The following is a 15876-nucleotide window of genomic DNA, read 5'->3' as shown; positions in this document are numbered from 1 at the left end:
CATTTCCCCTGGTCCTGTCACAACAGGCCCTACTGAAGAGTTTTTCCTCATCTTTCCTATAGGCCCCCTCTAGATATTAAACCTTTGATTGTGGCATTTTATCACGGAGGTGCTGGAGTCGTCTACACTCAGGAGTGTGAGCCTGTATTTTTCCCAAGGATCATCCTTCGATAAATGACGACACAATGCTGCCATATGCAGGAACAAGGACAAGAGTAAACTGAAAAAGCCCTTGCAAAATTGCCTTTGTCTTTCAGCAACTACCAAAGCTTATGCGAAGAAAAGCTCACTTGCAGGTCATAATGATGTGGTTTTCTGTAGTTTGTTCAGTAGCTGATGATCGGCATTTTGCTCAAATCATAGTAATTTTAAGACAAACTTTAGTCTCTGCTACATTTACTGATATTTTTTCAAAGGATCTTTGATACTGCAGTCCTTCTTTCAAGGGTGCTTAGCTTTATAGCTTTGGTTTTAGTGAGGATGTGATTTTATAGTTGTAAGCATATATTTCAAGCCTCAGTTTTTGTATCCAAGGCTGGAGCATGATAGTATTTTTCCAGTCATTCTTGCTTGTACATACATGTGCATTTTTGCAGGCCTTCATGTTTTGTTCTAAAATAATTTTATTTTATTTTATCCTTGGTTTATTTTGTGTTCAGTGGATACAAACATATTTGTTTCCCTCATCAGATGAATCGCAGGATTTGTGGCTCAAGAGATCATTCATAGTCTAGGAAAATCTTAGCGTGCAGTTAACTTGTTAAAACTTTAATCTATTGTATGAGTATGTCCAGGGTTGTCAAACAATAAAACTTATCACTGTTCAGCAGCTGTTCAAAAGGTCAATAGAGAATGACCTAATAGTTTCAAAATATTTCCTAATGAAGGGATGTTCATGTTTCAAGACTAGAATTATCGCTACTATCTATACCAGATTGGCATCCATTCTGGCACATCAGCTCACAAAACTAAGGCTAAATGTATATGGAAGTTAAAAAATAACTTTTCACTCATATATTTTCACTCATATATTCATAACAACAAATGGGTTTTATGAGAAGTTTGGTATGAGTAGCTGAAAAGACTCTAAGTAGTATGTTTTTGGTTTTTTTTTCCCTTTCACGAATACAATTTTCTTTCTATTCTTCTAGTACTAGGCTTTTCCTACAATACTACAGTAAGGACTGCTGGTGTGCTTATCTTGTTTGACCTTGTCCTCTCAGGATTATTAGCTCTACGAGCAGGCACTGATTGAGTGCATTGGAGAACTATAGGCAATGCTATTAATAATCTTTCATTGAGTGGCTGAAGAATTTGTAATTGAATCGACTATTTGTGCACTGTTGTACCCTGTACTCCTGCCTTTCATTTAATTGTGTCCACTTGATTTTACAGGCAATGAGAAAGAGAGAAGTCTGAATAGACTAGTTCCTCTGGCTAAAGGCACCATGCCCTTGGTCATTCTGTGGAATTTGCTTTTTTTTACCTCAGAACTTTCTTATTTTGCTGAAACTTCACATTCAAGATTTTACTTTCTAACTCCTGACTGTGATTGAACATGGTTCTGCTGCTCTTTACTCTAAGATTTCCCTGAAAATAAAATTAAAAAAAAAAAAAAAAAGGAAAGAAAAAAAGAAGTCGCTGTTGGTTTTATAGCGTTTGCCACTTGCCATGACAGCAGAGGAACCACAGCGGCGGAGCTTGTTTTTATCCTAGTGCCTTCATGAGATGTAGACAGGTCTGCTCCAGAAACATGCAATGGTCAAAGTCCAAAGAGAGGAGTCCTTGAAGATGATTACACCCTTTCCACTTCCTCTGGCATGCGCCATGGTAAGGTGAGTTTTGAGCTGTGCCACTTGTGCCAGCTAAGTTCTTTGCAAACAGACTTCCTGAAAAATTCAATGAAACCTTGGAGTGGAAAGTAGTCACTGTTGAATGTTATGTTCTCTGAGGGATAATAGCTTGTGCAAGTGTTATCTGGCATAGTAGAGTACATTGAAGTGGACATGGTATATAGGAGGACCTGGACTGTGATTTACATAGGACATTGGCAGCTGTGGAGTTATAAAGTCTCAGGATTTTAGTGGTCCCAAGTATATCCTGCCTTAACCAGTCTGTTTAGGCTAAGACTTCCATTTATCTCTTTTTCGCTGCTCCAGCTGCACTTACTAGACAAGTAAGTACTTCAAGACACACAACAATTTGTGTTTTTTTAAAAATCTCATTTTAGAACAAATGAGCAATAAAGAGTTGCACTGAGAAGTAAATCTGGAGTTCCTCCCTTGAGTGCAGCCACAGCTAAGCAGCAAATGCAATTATCTGAGCAGTGTGCACATTCCTCAGCATAGCAGGTGCTGCGAGCAGTCAGACGTAGCCAGCAGTGTCGGGTATTGGATGGTATTAAAGAAAGCAGCTCTGTTAACAGCCATTCAGTCAGACATTCATTTCGGCTAGGATAAAGACAGGAATATGATTCTAAATAGAATTATCTAATTCTAAGTAACATTATTGTTGGAAGAAATATACATACAAATACCTTCAGGTGAACTTCCCAAATGCTGGTGGCTACAAATTTTCGGAAGTGGTCTAAAGAATAGAGCATATAGATATGTAGAAATGCTGCTAAATATTTCCTTTTCTAATAAAAAAATAAATTTGGCAGCATTTTAATTAATATTTAACAATTTAAAGCTGGTTTTGAGGTTTTAATAAAACATTCTGTCTAATGATTGAGCAGGATAGATTCAGTGATCAAGAGTGATTTGGAGAAATTCCTCTAAAGCATACATATGACTCTAATTTCTTGTGATTCACATTAATTGACCAGAAAATTTTTAAAAATGGCTTCTTCATAAGACTTTTGATATTTTTCCTCGTGATCATGTCTACCAGGAGAGTGCAAAGCATCTAAGTATAATGAAAAATACATCCCACTGTACTTTTGTACTTCCAGTTTTTCAGAGAAACTTGAAATAGAGTATTTCAGAAGTGTCAGAAGATCTACAAATGGCTTCAGAAACAATAATTTCAGAAGTCTTTTGGAATTTCATGTAGTTTTTTGACTTGGCTGTTAGATTTCCTTTCCATGAGCTGCTCAGAGATCTCTACCCAAACAAGCTTTTGTCTGCAAGCAGATTTAAGCTGTAGCTGTTTTCTCTGTGAATACCAGTGTGGCATCAGAACAAGGTTACTTGCGTTTCTGTTACATGGCCTAATCAGTGTTCAAGAGCTGAACATGTTGTTTTGGGAGTTAATATTAGAAAAGGATGCAAGTCGGCTTTTGAAAGTTTCTTGCATGAAATCAATCAATCTGATTTGTCATCTGACTGTGCCTGCCCACCCTCGCCAGGGTGGCCCCCAACACCACTGTCACCACCCTGCTCTGCTTGTATGGCTGCAAAATGGTGCCCCTTGGGGAGGTTTTGACCTGCTCCCGGTGCAGCTTCCTGCTGCTCCCAGACATGATCGGTATAATCATCCAGTCAACTGTGAAAAGATGTGGGATAATGAGGATGGTAGGCACAGGCTTACCACTTACTACTGTTCAGGCTCATCTGACTCATTTGGATGCAGCAGGCTAGGGAAAGATCAATGTAGGTATTACATTACGTAGAAAAAGGTGTTTTCCCTGGCACAGCTACAGTGCCATGACTTCAGCTTGTTTTTGTATCTGCTTCCAGAACTGCCTGATTTTACCATGCGCTTCAACAGGGCAGAATATACATTTTGTGCACCTCAAAACAGAATAGCATTTTAAAATCCCATCCTGAAAAGAGTCACAAAGTCTGACAGAAAATCATTTATCGCTCTAAGTTTTGCAGTATATTTAGAAACTGATGGAAAATGCACATTGAAACATGGGAAAATCAACATTCAAGGCATTTCATTGTGGTAGAAAGGGTTCATAGCTGATGTGCAGAAGTGGTAGGAAAGACATTTCAGTGGTTATTTCTTTGTGAATAGGTTGTAGCACTGTAACTTAAATGTTGATTGCAAGCAAAATTGATTTTTGCAGATTTACTGAGGCACTAATGTTTGTATCAAACATAGTTATGTCATCATTCTTTGGTGTCATCTTTTTTTCCCTGGGATGGATTTATCTGATTGATGGCTATCAAAGAAGTTATCAGTTTAGCGGTATGAGGAAGGGTGTGTGAACTAATACTTTCCACTTCTTCATTACATGTTTTTCCATGAGTTTCAGCTGTAGTAAAAGGATAATTGTGTATTTCCATTCTCTTATTTTGTGTACCATGCATGCTTCAGCTCTTTGAGAGTGTCCCTGACAAGGAGATACAGCTTTGAACAAATAAACAAAAAAGTGACATATTTGCTAACAACAGAAATATTTGGCATGTTCAACAGACTCGTTTATGAATGAGCCAGTTCTCTGAACCTATCTGTACTGGGGCTATTTTCATCATTTATTATATATTAAAACCAGCTGTGTTGTTCAGACTTTATTACTGCTAAATCGACCTGTATTAAATTAAAAGCTTTTTTTTTTTTTTTTGCAGGACTTGTGTGCTGTAAAGAGAACCTTGTGTAAATGAAATCTGTCCATGCTGTCTATGCAGTCATTTATATTTGTGCTACAGGAGCAGTAGGATGCTGTGGAGTTAAATTGGTACAGCTTGTCCTCAATCTCAGCTTAGTATTTAGTCTCCAAGGGTAAATAGAAACATAGGATGTAGCTGTGTGCTGTGTTTTATCTCCAGTGGCAAGTCCGTCTCCAAGGGTTTGTACCCCCTTTCTGCCTCTTGACCTGGCTTCCCTTTCCTGCATCATGTCACAAGTTGACTCCCTCTCCTGCGCTAATACAATTGTTTGTGGGACTGTGCTGCGGATGGCATCACTGCACTAAGCTAACTTAAGAAAATGATCATTTGCTTTGATTAGTGACCCAGTTTACAGGGCAGTCCTGCCGATAGTTTTAGTGGTATGCCAGCGAGGGCAGCGAGTGATGGAACTCACGGAGACAGTTTATTCCTGCAGCTGCAAAAGTAAACCACAAATCAGACTGGATCTGGCTTGTCTGCACTAAAAAGTTGCACTGTGGTAAAAGTATTTCACTATATCTGATCACTGTCTGAGTTAGGAGACCTTGAGAAATAATAAAATGGAGTTTGCAATTCACCTATATCATAGCAAATGTTCACCCAAAGACCACATTCAGGCTGCATATATGACCTTAATATTTCAATTTATCTATCTTTTAAATACTGCTTTTGTATATTTGATATTTATGTAATGTAATTTTTGTTGGCAAGAGTAGTACATCAGCCCTCAACATACGTCCCTTTCCTTTTCATATATCCAGTCAAATAATTTCCAGTGTGTCTAGTATAGGAAAGTGAGGTATTATTAACTTAAATTTCTGATGAAGACTTGTACAGTTCCATCAAGACCATGATGCTGATTTGGCTGCAACTGTGAAACATCTCGTTACAATGCTTTCACTGCTTCTTTCTGCAAGTAGTTGTAGAATCATTAACTTGAATGCCATGCTCACAGTTCCACCCCAGATGTTCCACTGTTGTTAAAGAAGTACAGAAGTCTACCAACTGAGTTTTAAGAACATGATTATTCTTTTTCTGAGTTCTTAACTTATTTGACATGATCTAATTATGGATTTTCAGAAATTATTTGAATGCTTTCTTGCATTTCTGTTTTGCATTAGAATTCTTTCCCAAGTATGTAAAAGCACAGAGCTAGGATGTTTTATAATGACTAATATGAGAATGCAGTAAAGGAAATAATAATAGTTCAGAAAACATGTTTTATTGACAAAGGCATAACGCATTTTATAATTGTATATGTAGATTTAATATCCTTGGGAGTATTTGAAACATAGTCTGTTAATGTTCTAACAGAAAGAGAACTGAACATCTGGATGTGTTTTTTCCATAAACTGAATTCAGTCCAAACAACACCCACAAACATTTTCAGCATTTCCAAAAAAAAAAAAAAAAAACCCAGAATGCTAAAATTTGAAAATGAAAAAGTAAGGTGGCCAGCATTACTGGATAAATTTCCAGATAAACTTCCTCTAGACACCTGATTCACTACTCCATAGAAAAACAAATGGCTTTCATAGTACTGTGGGTAAGAGGATCCAGAAACCACTCATGAACATTTGAGAATGTGGGGTATTCTGCATATGCTTACTCCTTTTTTCAGGCTGGGTCACACTGAAACAATTCCAGATGGGGCATACTGGGGAAGCTATGTAGGAATTATCTAGTTAAATACAGATCAACAATTGCATTTCCTCCTGTTTTATTTATAACATGTTTTATTTGTAGCAAGTTGTTTCAAATCTTTTACTTCCAAGCCTCATCTCTCTTGTTAATTAAACTTTTGCTTTGTTTCGCCATTAAGCTTGTCTGTTATTGTAGATACAAGGTGAATCAGGGTAAAACTGGTAAACTTCTGCATAAAGGCAGAAGCAAGGAGTCTTAATAGAACTGCAAGGAGATGCAAATATAAACTGGCAGATATATCAGCATCCAGCTCCTTTTGCTAAGATGTTTTAAGTCAGTGTCAGGCTATTAAAGCTATGAATGTAAATATATCTAACGTAAAAGATGTCTTTCATGAGAAAACAAAAAAAATCCATGTTATGTCCTCCACATTGCTGAAGCGTGGACCTGTATACAGTATCACAGTGTGCCTCTGTGGACAATGTGCAACATCCTTGCTCAGTAAGGCACCTGAGCATTTAAACATCAATATTGTCATAAATGTGTATACTGCAGAAGAGATTTTATTTTTTTTCAGTAATAATAATAAAGAAGATGAACAACAACTGCTATTCTTTTGACCCTAGCATGCCAACCCTAAATAGTAAACTCAACATTCATGAAAGATTAATCACTTAGGAAATTAGTATCTTCTTATATTTCAGTCAGTGAAACTTCACCAGCGCCATCCGTTCAGTGACAGACAGGATGATGTTGATGTGGTACACTTCATCTTGAATCATTCAACCTTCAGACGATCTCTTGTACAGGTAGCAGCTGGAGCAGCCCTGTGAAATACAGTCAGGATGCCTAAACATGAAAAGCCAACCGCTGTTGAAGGAAATGGTAATTACAACTATAATTATGCATCTTAAGCACATACTCATTTTCTGCATGTAGCTCAACAGTGCAAAATTTCGTTTTCTTATTGTGCTTTCTAATACACAATCTTCTTTGTCACAATTCATTATCTTTTCTTCAGAAATGTGTTTTACTTGGCTTTTGAAAGCAGTTTTGCTGTGTAAGTTGGCTAGTTGTAGTGTGGCAGAGTGGATTTCCACTGGTTACTGCAACTGCTGCAACCACAGCACTGTTACTTGTCTTACATTTATATGTGGTTTACAGGGAAGATTAAGAAAACAAGGGTATTTTGTGGCTTCTGTAAATTGCACAAAGGCAATGCCTCCTTTTCTTATTGCTTTCAGTATTTGGTATGAAATGTCAAACATTCTTCATAGTAAAATTAAGAGTATTTCTATACTGATACTGCACTGTTCTGGATGTAAGAAATATTTCTGTAGGATGATAATGCCTAATGGTTTATTCTGGCAAGGTGCAAGGCAAGTCTTTGATATGGGAAGTGCTTTCAGTTCTCACAGGCAATACTACTCTTTCCAAAATATGAATCTTTTTTTGTGTGTGTGTGGAACAGGGACTTTATTCTAGACTGGCTTCTGAATGAATTTGTAAGGCCTTGCTAAGTACCAGGGGTGGTACTACTAAATAGTGCTTTCTATGTTTTTAATCCATGCTTGTAACTTGCAGTAGTAATAAAATGGGTTCTGCTTCCATAGAAAACATCAGAAGGGACTGCTTAGCATTTCAGCAGAATATAACATGTATTTTATTTTAAGAGTCCACTCTATTTTCTTTCCTGTTGTTATCTGAGCACCTTCATTGGGTTTTTTTCCCCTCCAGTTTTTTCTCCAAGTCCCTTTACTGACCAATTTGATTTTTAACCAATGCAGGCTGATGGATCTTATTTTAACACAAAAGAAGCACAGAATATAATGTAGCATACGCAAAATACTTAACAGCTTCAGCAGAATTTTAATCTGAATAAGAAACAAAATGAGCGTGACCATAGAACATACACATTTTAATAAGTATTTCTAATGAAGAAGGTCTTAGAGTATTAAGTTTCTAAGTTTTCTGTAAAGTTGTGCCTTCTGCTTGCAAACTGAATAGGCTTACCTTCTGATTCAGTGACTTTATTATGCTTTCAAAGTACAGAGGTTAGCATTCCCACAGTGAAAGAAATCCACACGTCTTTTAACTGGAGAAGGCTGAGATCTTTAGGTTGCAGAATCATGATCACTCTTTGACATATTTTGCATTAAAATTTATCCTATACATGATTTATAACAAAATCTAACTACCTTAATGACAGTTATATTTGGAGATGAGATCATGTGAGTAAATTTGAGACTCAAGTCTTGATTTAAGAAGACTTAAAAAGCTGGAGCTCCACTAAAATTAACTACGAGACACTTTCAGAATGTGATTCTGAGTCCACTTTCAACTTAAAATGTTTTGAGGGCTAGAGTTAGACAGCAGAGTTCAGGCACTAATCTAGTTGCAATTTGCTTACAGGAGGTTTTGCTTCATCATTGCTGACTGTCCTGAGGAACATTCTTGCAAAGAATAGACCATCTCAACTGTTGCAAAAATGCAGACTAGGGCCATACATTTTTGCTTTTTGATATCTTTAGCTCTAGTGAAGACTTAGTTTGACCGTTCTTTTTGTTTCATAACATGTCTTCTGCAAAATCAGCCTAAGAGAGTTGGGGTTGTTCAGCCTGGAGAAGAGAAGGCTCCAGGGAGACCTTACAACAGCCTTCCAGTACCTAAAGAGGGCCTACAAGAAAGCTGGAGAGGGACTTTTGACAACAGCAGGTAGAGACAGAACAAGGTGTAATGGCTTTGAACCTGAAGAGGGTAGATTTAGATTAGATATAAGGAAGAAATTCTTTACTCTGAGGGTGGTGAAGCACTGGAACATGTTGCCCAGAGAAGTTGTGGATGCCTCATCCCTGGAAGTGTTGAAGGCCAGGTTGGATGGGGCTTTGAGTGACCTAGTCTACTGGAAAGTGCTTGTGCCTATGGCAGGGGGGTTGGAGCTAGATGATCTTTAAAGTGTTTTCCAACCCAAACCATTCTATGATTATGAATCTATGTATGGCTTATTATGCTAAGTTCATGAATGTGAATTCGTTGTTCTAGGTTTCTCATATAGGAAAAGAACACTTAGGGCACAAATCTTCAAAGTGGATGCTTTAAAGAGATCAGAATGAAAGTGCCTATTATCCTCTAAAAATAATAAAGAGAATCTGTGGTGAGCTGGTCAGCTGTAGATATCAACCTTAAAACTGTCTTCTCATGAAGTAGTCAAAAATACAATTGACTTCAGATCCACTAAGAAGACTGCATTTGTGTCTTGAACAGAAATTGTTTTCTCCATATTAACATGTGTTCTTCCCGTGTTAACAGTACTATGACAATAAGCTAAGAAAATCTCGTTTTAGAACTGAAAAGGTCAGACTGGTATGATTTACTACACTCTCAGACTTTCCAGAATGCACTGGACAATTAATATTCTGATCCTAATTCTTGCACTAAAGACTGCAATGACAAGCCAATTGTGATGAAGACCCAATGCAAATGTGGCTTCTCATTGTTGCTTTATGACAGTAAGAAATGGGTCCTGCAAGCTTGTCAGATCTCTAGTCTTGGGTAGGACAAAGAACTACATGGTTAGGTCTTTGTCTGGCATAGATAGGAAAATGTGGGTGTATCCGTAGGCATAGTGTGAGACACAGTAGCCTGGAAACTTTTATTCATGCTTTCCTGAAGAAAGTGAAATACTGAGGAGTTTATAATTGAATTATCTTCCTGCACTGCCTTCTGTAGGTTTTATAATAACAAAATTAAAAAAACCTTTCTGTATTTCACATCCCCTTCTCCTGTACCTGAGGTGGGCCAAGCTGTTTTTTTTTCTCAATGTTTTGAAGTACACTAACAGGATGGGGTCTATAGTATTAAGGTCTCAAGTCTTGAATGTTGAAGTCTGTAGCAGTTCACTCTTGCCATAGACTTTCTGTGAGATCTTGGTGAATTACTTCTGTTGTGTTTCACAGCTGTTACTTCTAGTGATCTTTACCCTCACAGAAGTGTTATGAGATATACTCGTATTTACATGATCTGAAATAATAATAATTTCTACATGTTGGGCACCCAGTTTATTAGCTGTCTAGGCTGATGTCTTTCTGGCACTGAAAAATGTCCAGCACAGTCCAGTCCAGAGTAAGACACTATAATTGCTTGCAAGGCTCTATCTGCATATGATCCATTTAATTGGCCTGACAATTCATTAATAAAGTACAAATTGATTTTATAACATATACAAAAAGTCTGTTAACATTTTTTGAATTACAGATTACTTTGCATACTACTGATTTTTTTTTTTAATGGTACCAGCATGCAGAATTGCTTAGCAGCAGTGAATTCTACATAGTGGTAATGTGAACAGTGATATTGCAGCAGTGGGCCATATTTTATGGGGTAGTTCCAAGAATCATCATCCCTCCCACAATGAAAGATCAAGGAAACACTGTCAGTATAAAACAAGCTTAAATAACCCCAAACCAAATCTGAGTAGTACCCTCTGATAAGTGGTGTACAAATAACTAGGGAAAATAAGGTAAGGATACAACAGCCCCTACAATCTGCTAAATGGCCATCTTGTATAGCAAAGACTCCTGTGGTTTTATACATATTTTTCTGTCCTTAATTTCCTCACCAGGCAATGTCAACATTTTGAGCTCTCTTCTGAGCTGTCTGATTTTCTGTCTTCACCGCAGTCTCTGGCTTGCAGATTAGTCTGAGCCCATATTCAGAACACCCTCCTTTATTCTTGTTGGCTCATTTGTGTCTATAGTCTAAAACATAAATAAGACTTCAAGTAAAATGATAGCTTACTCAGATTACACTTTGCCTGCTCTTAGTCCAGAAAGATAAGAAGGTTTCCCTTAAACTCCTACGGGGGAAAAAAAATCAGAAAGTGATTTTGTTTCCTAGAGCATAAGGAGTTATGGTTATAGCTCCAAATATACCTCATGGTATGTGTATCCTTAGGGCAGGATGATATATCCTGGAAGATGTAACAGCTGAGCGGTATTTTGCTCCTGGTCACATAAACTCAAGTTAGCTGACTCAAAGCCTAATAACCTGATATTAGCCCTATGAATATTAATAGTGTGCAGAAATTACGTCCTATCAACACTTTTCTGGAACAATGAGTAATTCTAGACAGTGATTTAGTGAGACTTGATTTTAGTGGAGGATTCACTGAACTTTTGATAAGTGGAGTCAAATGAATATCTGTTTAAAAAAGCATAAGACAAGTATATAGACCTAAAAGGATCCCACATAGTGATGATTTTCTTCCTGCATCAAAGACCACACATTTCTATTTTAACAAACCAAAGCATCACAAATGCTCTTCAGTTTTCCTACAGGATGATAATGCAATGCCTGAGGAATGTAGTCTACTGTTTCTCTATGTTGTGGTTTATAGAAGAACATTTAAAGGTAGTACTAAACTGCATTTAGATTTAGTGTCACCATGAAATCTAATTTGTGTGTTGTTGAAATGCTTCTCCAATAATTCAGTAAGACAGAGTTTGCCACAAGCAGCTAAAGGGCTGAGTTATGAGCTGGCTAGCCTCTTTCCTCTTTGAAAAGTGTTATAGAGTTAATGACCTGACATAGCTTTATAATAATAATGCTAAGCACAGTAATGATTATATTTCTCTCATACTGCTCAAATACTCAACCAACTAACAACATTGGTCTTGTAGTGACATGTTCAAAAACCCCTCAAACATAAAAAGACAATTATTAATACAGCTTGTCTGAACTACAAGTCTCCAGGGACAGCTGTAATGTGAGTGCGGTGCAGGGTGGCTATGTATCTTACATGAACGCATGCATATGCTCTGTTCAGGACAGCCCTCAGGGGTGGTGAAGCTCCTTTATCCCACCTCCTCAGTGATTTTGTTCCTCCTAAACAGCACCAATTGCTATCACAGCTGGCAGAAATGAATAACTTTTAGCTCTACCCTGAGCTTCAGCTTTATGCTAGTGGCACAGCTCATGACATAAAGTAGAGTGCAAGGGAACTGGAGGATCAGAGAGCCCTCCTTGGCTTCAAGCTTCTTTTAAAAATAAATTCTAATACAATGCTCTCTGTATCATACCCTAAGATCTGGGAGAGATCTCTTCTTCTGTGGATACACCATAATGAGCAGGACAAACCTCTAATATTCTTCATACCAGCACATTTCATCTCTATAGGAGCATGGGGCTCTGGAGGCAGGAATATTCTGAAGTTCAGTTTGGAGCTATAATTTTAAATTATTGCAGAAAAAACTTTTGAAGCTGCACTTGTGCTTGTTGGGTATGTCTGTAGTTCCCATTACTCTTCTAGCTGTGTGATTGTCTGTGGTCACTGGTCATTTTTTCTATTTTGTGACAATATATACTTCTGTTTGATTTTATATATTTTTTTCTTAATTTCCTTAAAATTTTTTCTTTATCACTCATATGCTGAGCATTTAGATGATAAAAGACATAATGTACAGGAGTCACTATTTAGGTACACTCCCCTCTATTAGTGTTCCCAGTACTTTCTCCAAGCAGCCTGTTATCTATTAATTAGTTTAACACTTTACCTGAAATGTTGGATTTAGACCAGCACATTTGTTACCCTTATGCTATCAGAATTATTTAAACCCCAACAGCTACCTTCTGCCCTGCCCTGTGTTGCATAGTCCATTGTCACTTTCACTATTATGTCAATATCATGTCAACCTGAGCACGATACACTTTCAGTGCTAATGCATCTTTCAGTACATATGATAAGCCTCCAGCTGTTTGCTTGTTGTATGCGCTCATCAGAATCTGCAGTGAGGCCAATCTTGTACCATTAAAGTGCTTCCCTGGGAATTTCTGTTTGGCTGGAGGGGATCAGTAAAAGCATTAGTTGCAATAAAAGACTGTGTGCTCTATTGTTGTATGCAAAGTATCTCTTTAGCAGTGTCTGTCTTCATCTTTGCAAGCTTTCAATAGCAACGTAATGATCTTTGTCAAATGGAGATCTTGTTACTGTCAGCAGCAGAAGGCATATGTCCAAACAGAACAAAGGAGCACTTATTTTCACATTCCACTGATGATATTGAATGATAACATTTTTGCATAGTCTTAAAAAACTATTGTGCAGATGCTGTGGAAATGATAGAAAGTGTAAATACAATGAAATATTTTGTGGAGGGAAATTAGACTCTCTACATATATCTCAATTTTAAAATGCCTGTCAAATTCTGGATAATAACCCTTTGCCCATTATTGCACACAGTGAAACAAGATCCTAGATTGCTCCTGGTTTGCAGCCTTACTTATTTTACCGCTTTCATTTGGCACTGGGTAAAGCTAAGAAGTTGTGCCTGATAGTTAGCTACAGCAGTCCCTAAATAAATCAATTTGTATACAAACTTCTGATAAATAACTAGTGGCTTAATAAAATTTATAAAAGGAACTAGGGAACTAGGGAATGGGTGGAGAAAAAGAGAATATAAAGAAAAATCCAAAAGTGTTACAGATAAGCAAAGAAGGAAGGTAAGCGTAGTTTCTTCTTGCATGACAAATGCAACTATGGCATGATGCCCCATTCCTGGAAACAGTGAAGAGCAGATTGGACAGGGCTCTGAGCAACCAGATCTGGTTGGAGATGTCCCTGCTCCTTGCAGGGGTGTTGGACTAGATGACCTTTAAAGGTCCCTTCGAACCCTAATTACTCTATGATTCTATGATTCTGTAATTCTCCAAATTTCAGTGTACAGTTCCATACAATGACATGTCACCTGTCCTGTCTGTACAGAGGGGAAGTTAGACAACATACATCTGGAACATATATGGTATGTAGGAGTCGAATGACAGCTGCCTGTTTCTACTCATCTCCTACTACCATGTGTATCTATATACTTCACTGATGTGTCTCAAGTGCTATCGCACATGTTTGAGCTCAAAGGTACCTCAAGAGAGTCTACTAGCTCCAGGCTTCTCAGGTATTAGGTGGATTGCTTCTGAAGAAACATTGCTGGTCAATACCACTGGCAGTTTCAGGAGTGACCTGTTAAATAATACGTTCGTGCCAATATTTACAGAGAGCGTATTAGTTAAATATTATGGTGGATAATGTGCATGACAGAGAGGAGTATTTTTCTTTCTTCTTTATATACGCATGATCACAGTTTCAAAGTGTACCAGGCAAATGAATTGGATACTTTCCTGGTTATTAATGGGTAGCAGAGACATCTCTTATTGAACTTATTGAGACTGAAAACCTTAAAGCAAGAGATCCATCTCGACCAAAGATGTTTCTGAGCAGAAGTCCTACCCACTTCTGTAAATAGGCTCTCTAATGTTTTAATCTTCTCCTAAGTGGTAGAAGAGGACTGTAGTACAGCATATGAGTGAGCTGGGTCACCCTTCTTTAATCTCTGCTTATCTTTCAGGTATTTATCAAAATCTCAGAGAGGTGCCTGAGAAGCATTTTCATCTTCCTTGTTCTTCTCCTCAAATTGTAGGATATTGCTACCATGTATCTTTTTGAGGGTCCTCCTGTCCTACATATTTCTTCCAAGAGAGGGAGTTCTCCATGACATCCCTTTGGGGCTTGCTCACTTGATCACTGAAGGAAAGTGTAACTATTTTTTTCTGTCTTCATATTACTTCTTGAAAACTATTTGCCATGCTCCTAAAAGCTGTGAAATGTTGTAAGGGAGCAAAATACAGTAATTACCAAGAATTTCTTAAAATCCCTGCATTCCTGATGACTGATCCACACTTCACATGCACTGGCCTTTGCTTTCACTCCACAGATGGCAGTGATGTTGACAATGAAGAAGGAAGCGCAGCTGAGAATGAAGAAACTGTCAAAGAAACAGGTCAGTAGTGTGAATTACTTTGAGGCCACAGTCAGATGTTTTCTGATTATCTGTATGAATGAAGGAGGATGAAAGGTGTCCTTTTAACATCCTGCCTTCTCTCATGTATTTTTTTTTCCCTCTATCACAAATAAAGGGGGGAAGAGAGCAACACCGAGAACCAGAAGAGGACATGCCAGAGGGAGAGCCAGACGTGGTGGTGAGGAGTATGAGGATGATGAAGATGGCACAAGGAGACCTGGGCATCGCAGGCACAGAAACCGTAGAGGACGGGGTCGAGCAGCTGGAAATGAGGGCAGTGATTCTGATGTGGACCCAGCAAAAGCCAGGAAGAACCAGGCAAATCAGAAATCCAAGGAAGAAGAGGAAGATGAAGAAGATGAGAAAGGAGGTAAAAGTGAGAAAGGGAAAAATGAGAAGAAACAGGAGAAAAAGCCTGATAAGAAAGCAAAAAAAGAGAAGGCCAATAAGAAGAAAAAAGACAAAAAGAAATCTGGATCTGGGTAATTCAGTAATTTTTTTTTTTTAATATAAAACATACATGACATAAAATCTGCTTTCATTCACAGGTATGAAATATCAAGAGTCAGTATGACTACCTTACTCATTATAGCCCAATCAGAGCTGGACAGATATTATTTTTTCTGCAATGAGGAAATGCTTGCTGAATGAAATGGAAACTTCCCACAAAGCCATATCCACTCCGATGGAACAAAGTCAGGGGTCTGTCACAGGTCCAGAGTGAGACAGGCCCTTCTGGGACTGCGAATACCCTGAGGATTAGGTCAAATTTGGTCAGGCAGAATGGGAACTCAAGCCAGGGTCACCCTTACTGTAGTTAAATATCC

General features: G+C 38.0%; 2 protein-coding genes across 2 annotated transcripts in view; both read left to right on the top strand.

Moving 5' to 3' along the window:
- Positions 1–15876, top strand: part of ANXA1 (annexin A1) — a 419725-nt gene that overhangs the window by 173624 nt on the left and 230225 nt on the right. The gene's annotated exons all lie outside the window — the stretch shown is intronic.
- Positions 14914–15876, top strand: part of TMC1 (transmembrane channel like 1) — a 57820-nt gene continuing 56857 nt past the window's right edge. Inside the window, exons 1-2 of the mRNA XM_086770657.1 lie at positions 14914–15028; positions 15165–15531. Of these exons, the coding sequence (XP_086626783.1) occupies positions 14914–15028; positions 15165–15531 (482 nt within the window). The remainder of the gene's footprint in view (positions 15029–15164; positions 15532–15876) is intronic.

Source organism: Chlamydotis macqueenii, chromosome Z (assembly GCF_036417535.1).
Source record: "Chlamydotis macqueenii isolate bChlMac1 chromosome Z, bChlMac1.mat, whole genome shotgun sequence".
NCBI classification, from domain to species: Eukaryota; Metazoa; Chordata; class Aves; order Otidiformes; family Otididae; genus Chlamydotis; species Chlamydotis macqueenii.
This window is presented reverse-complemented; position numbering and strand designations above follow the sequence as displayed.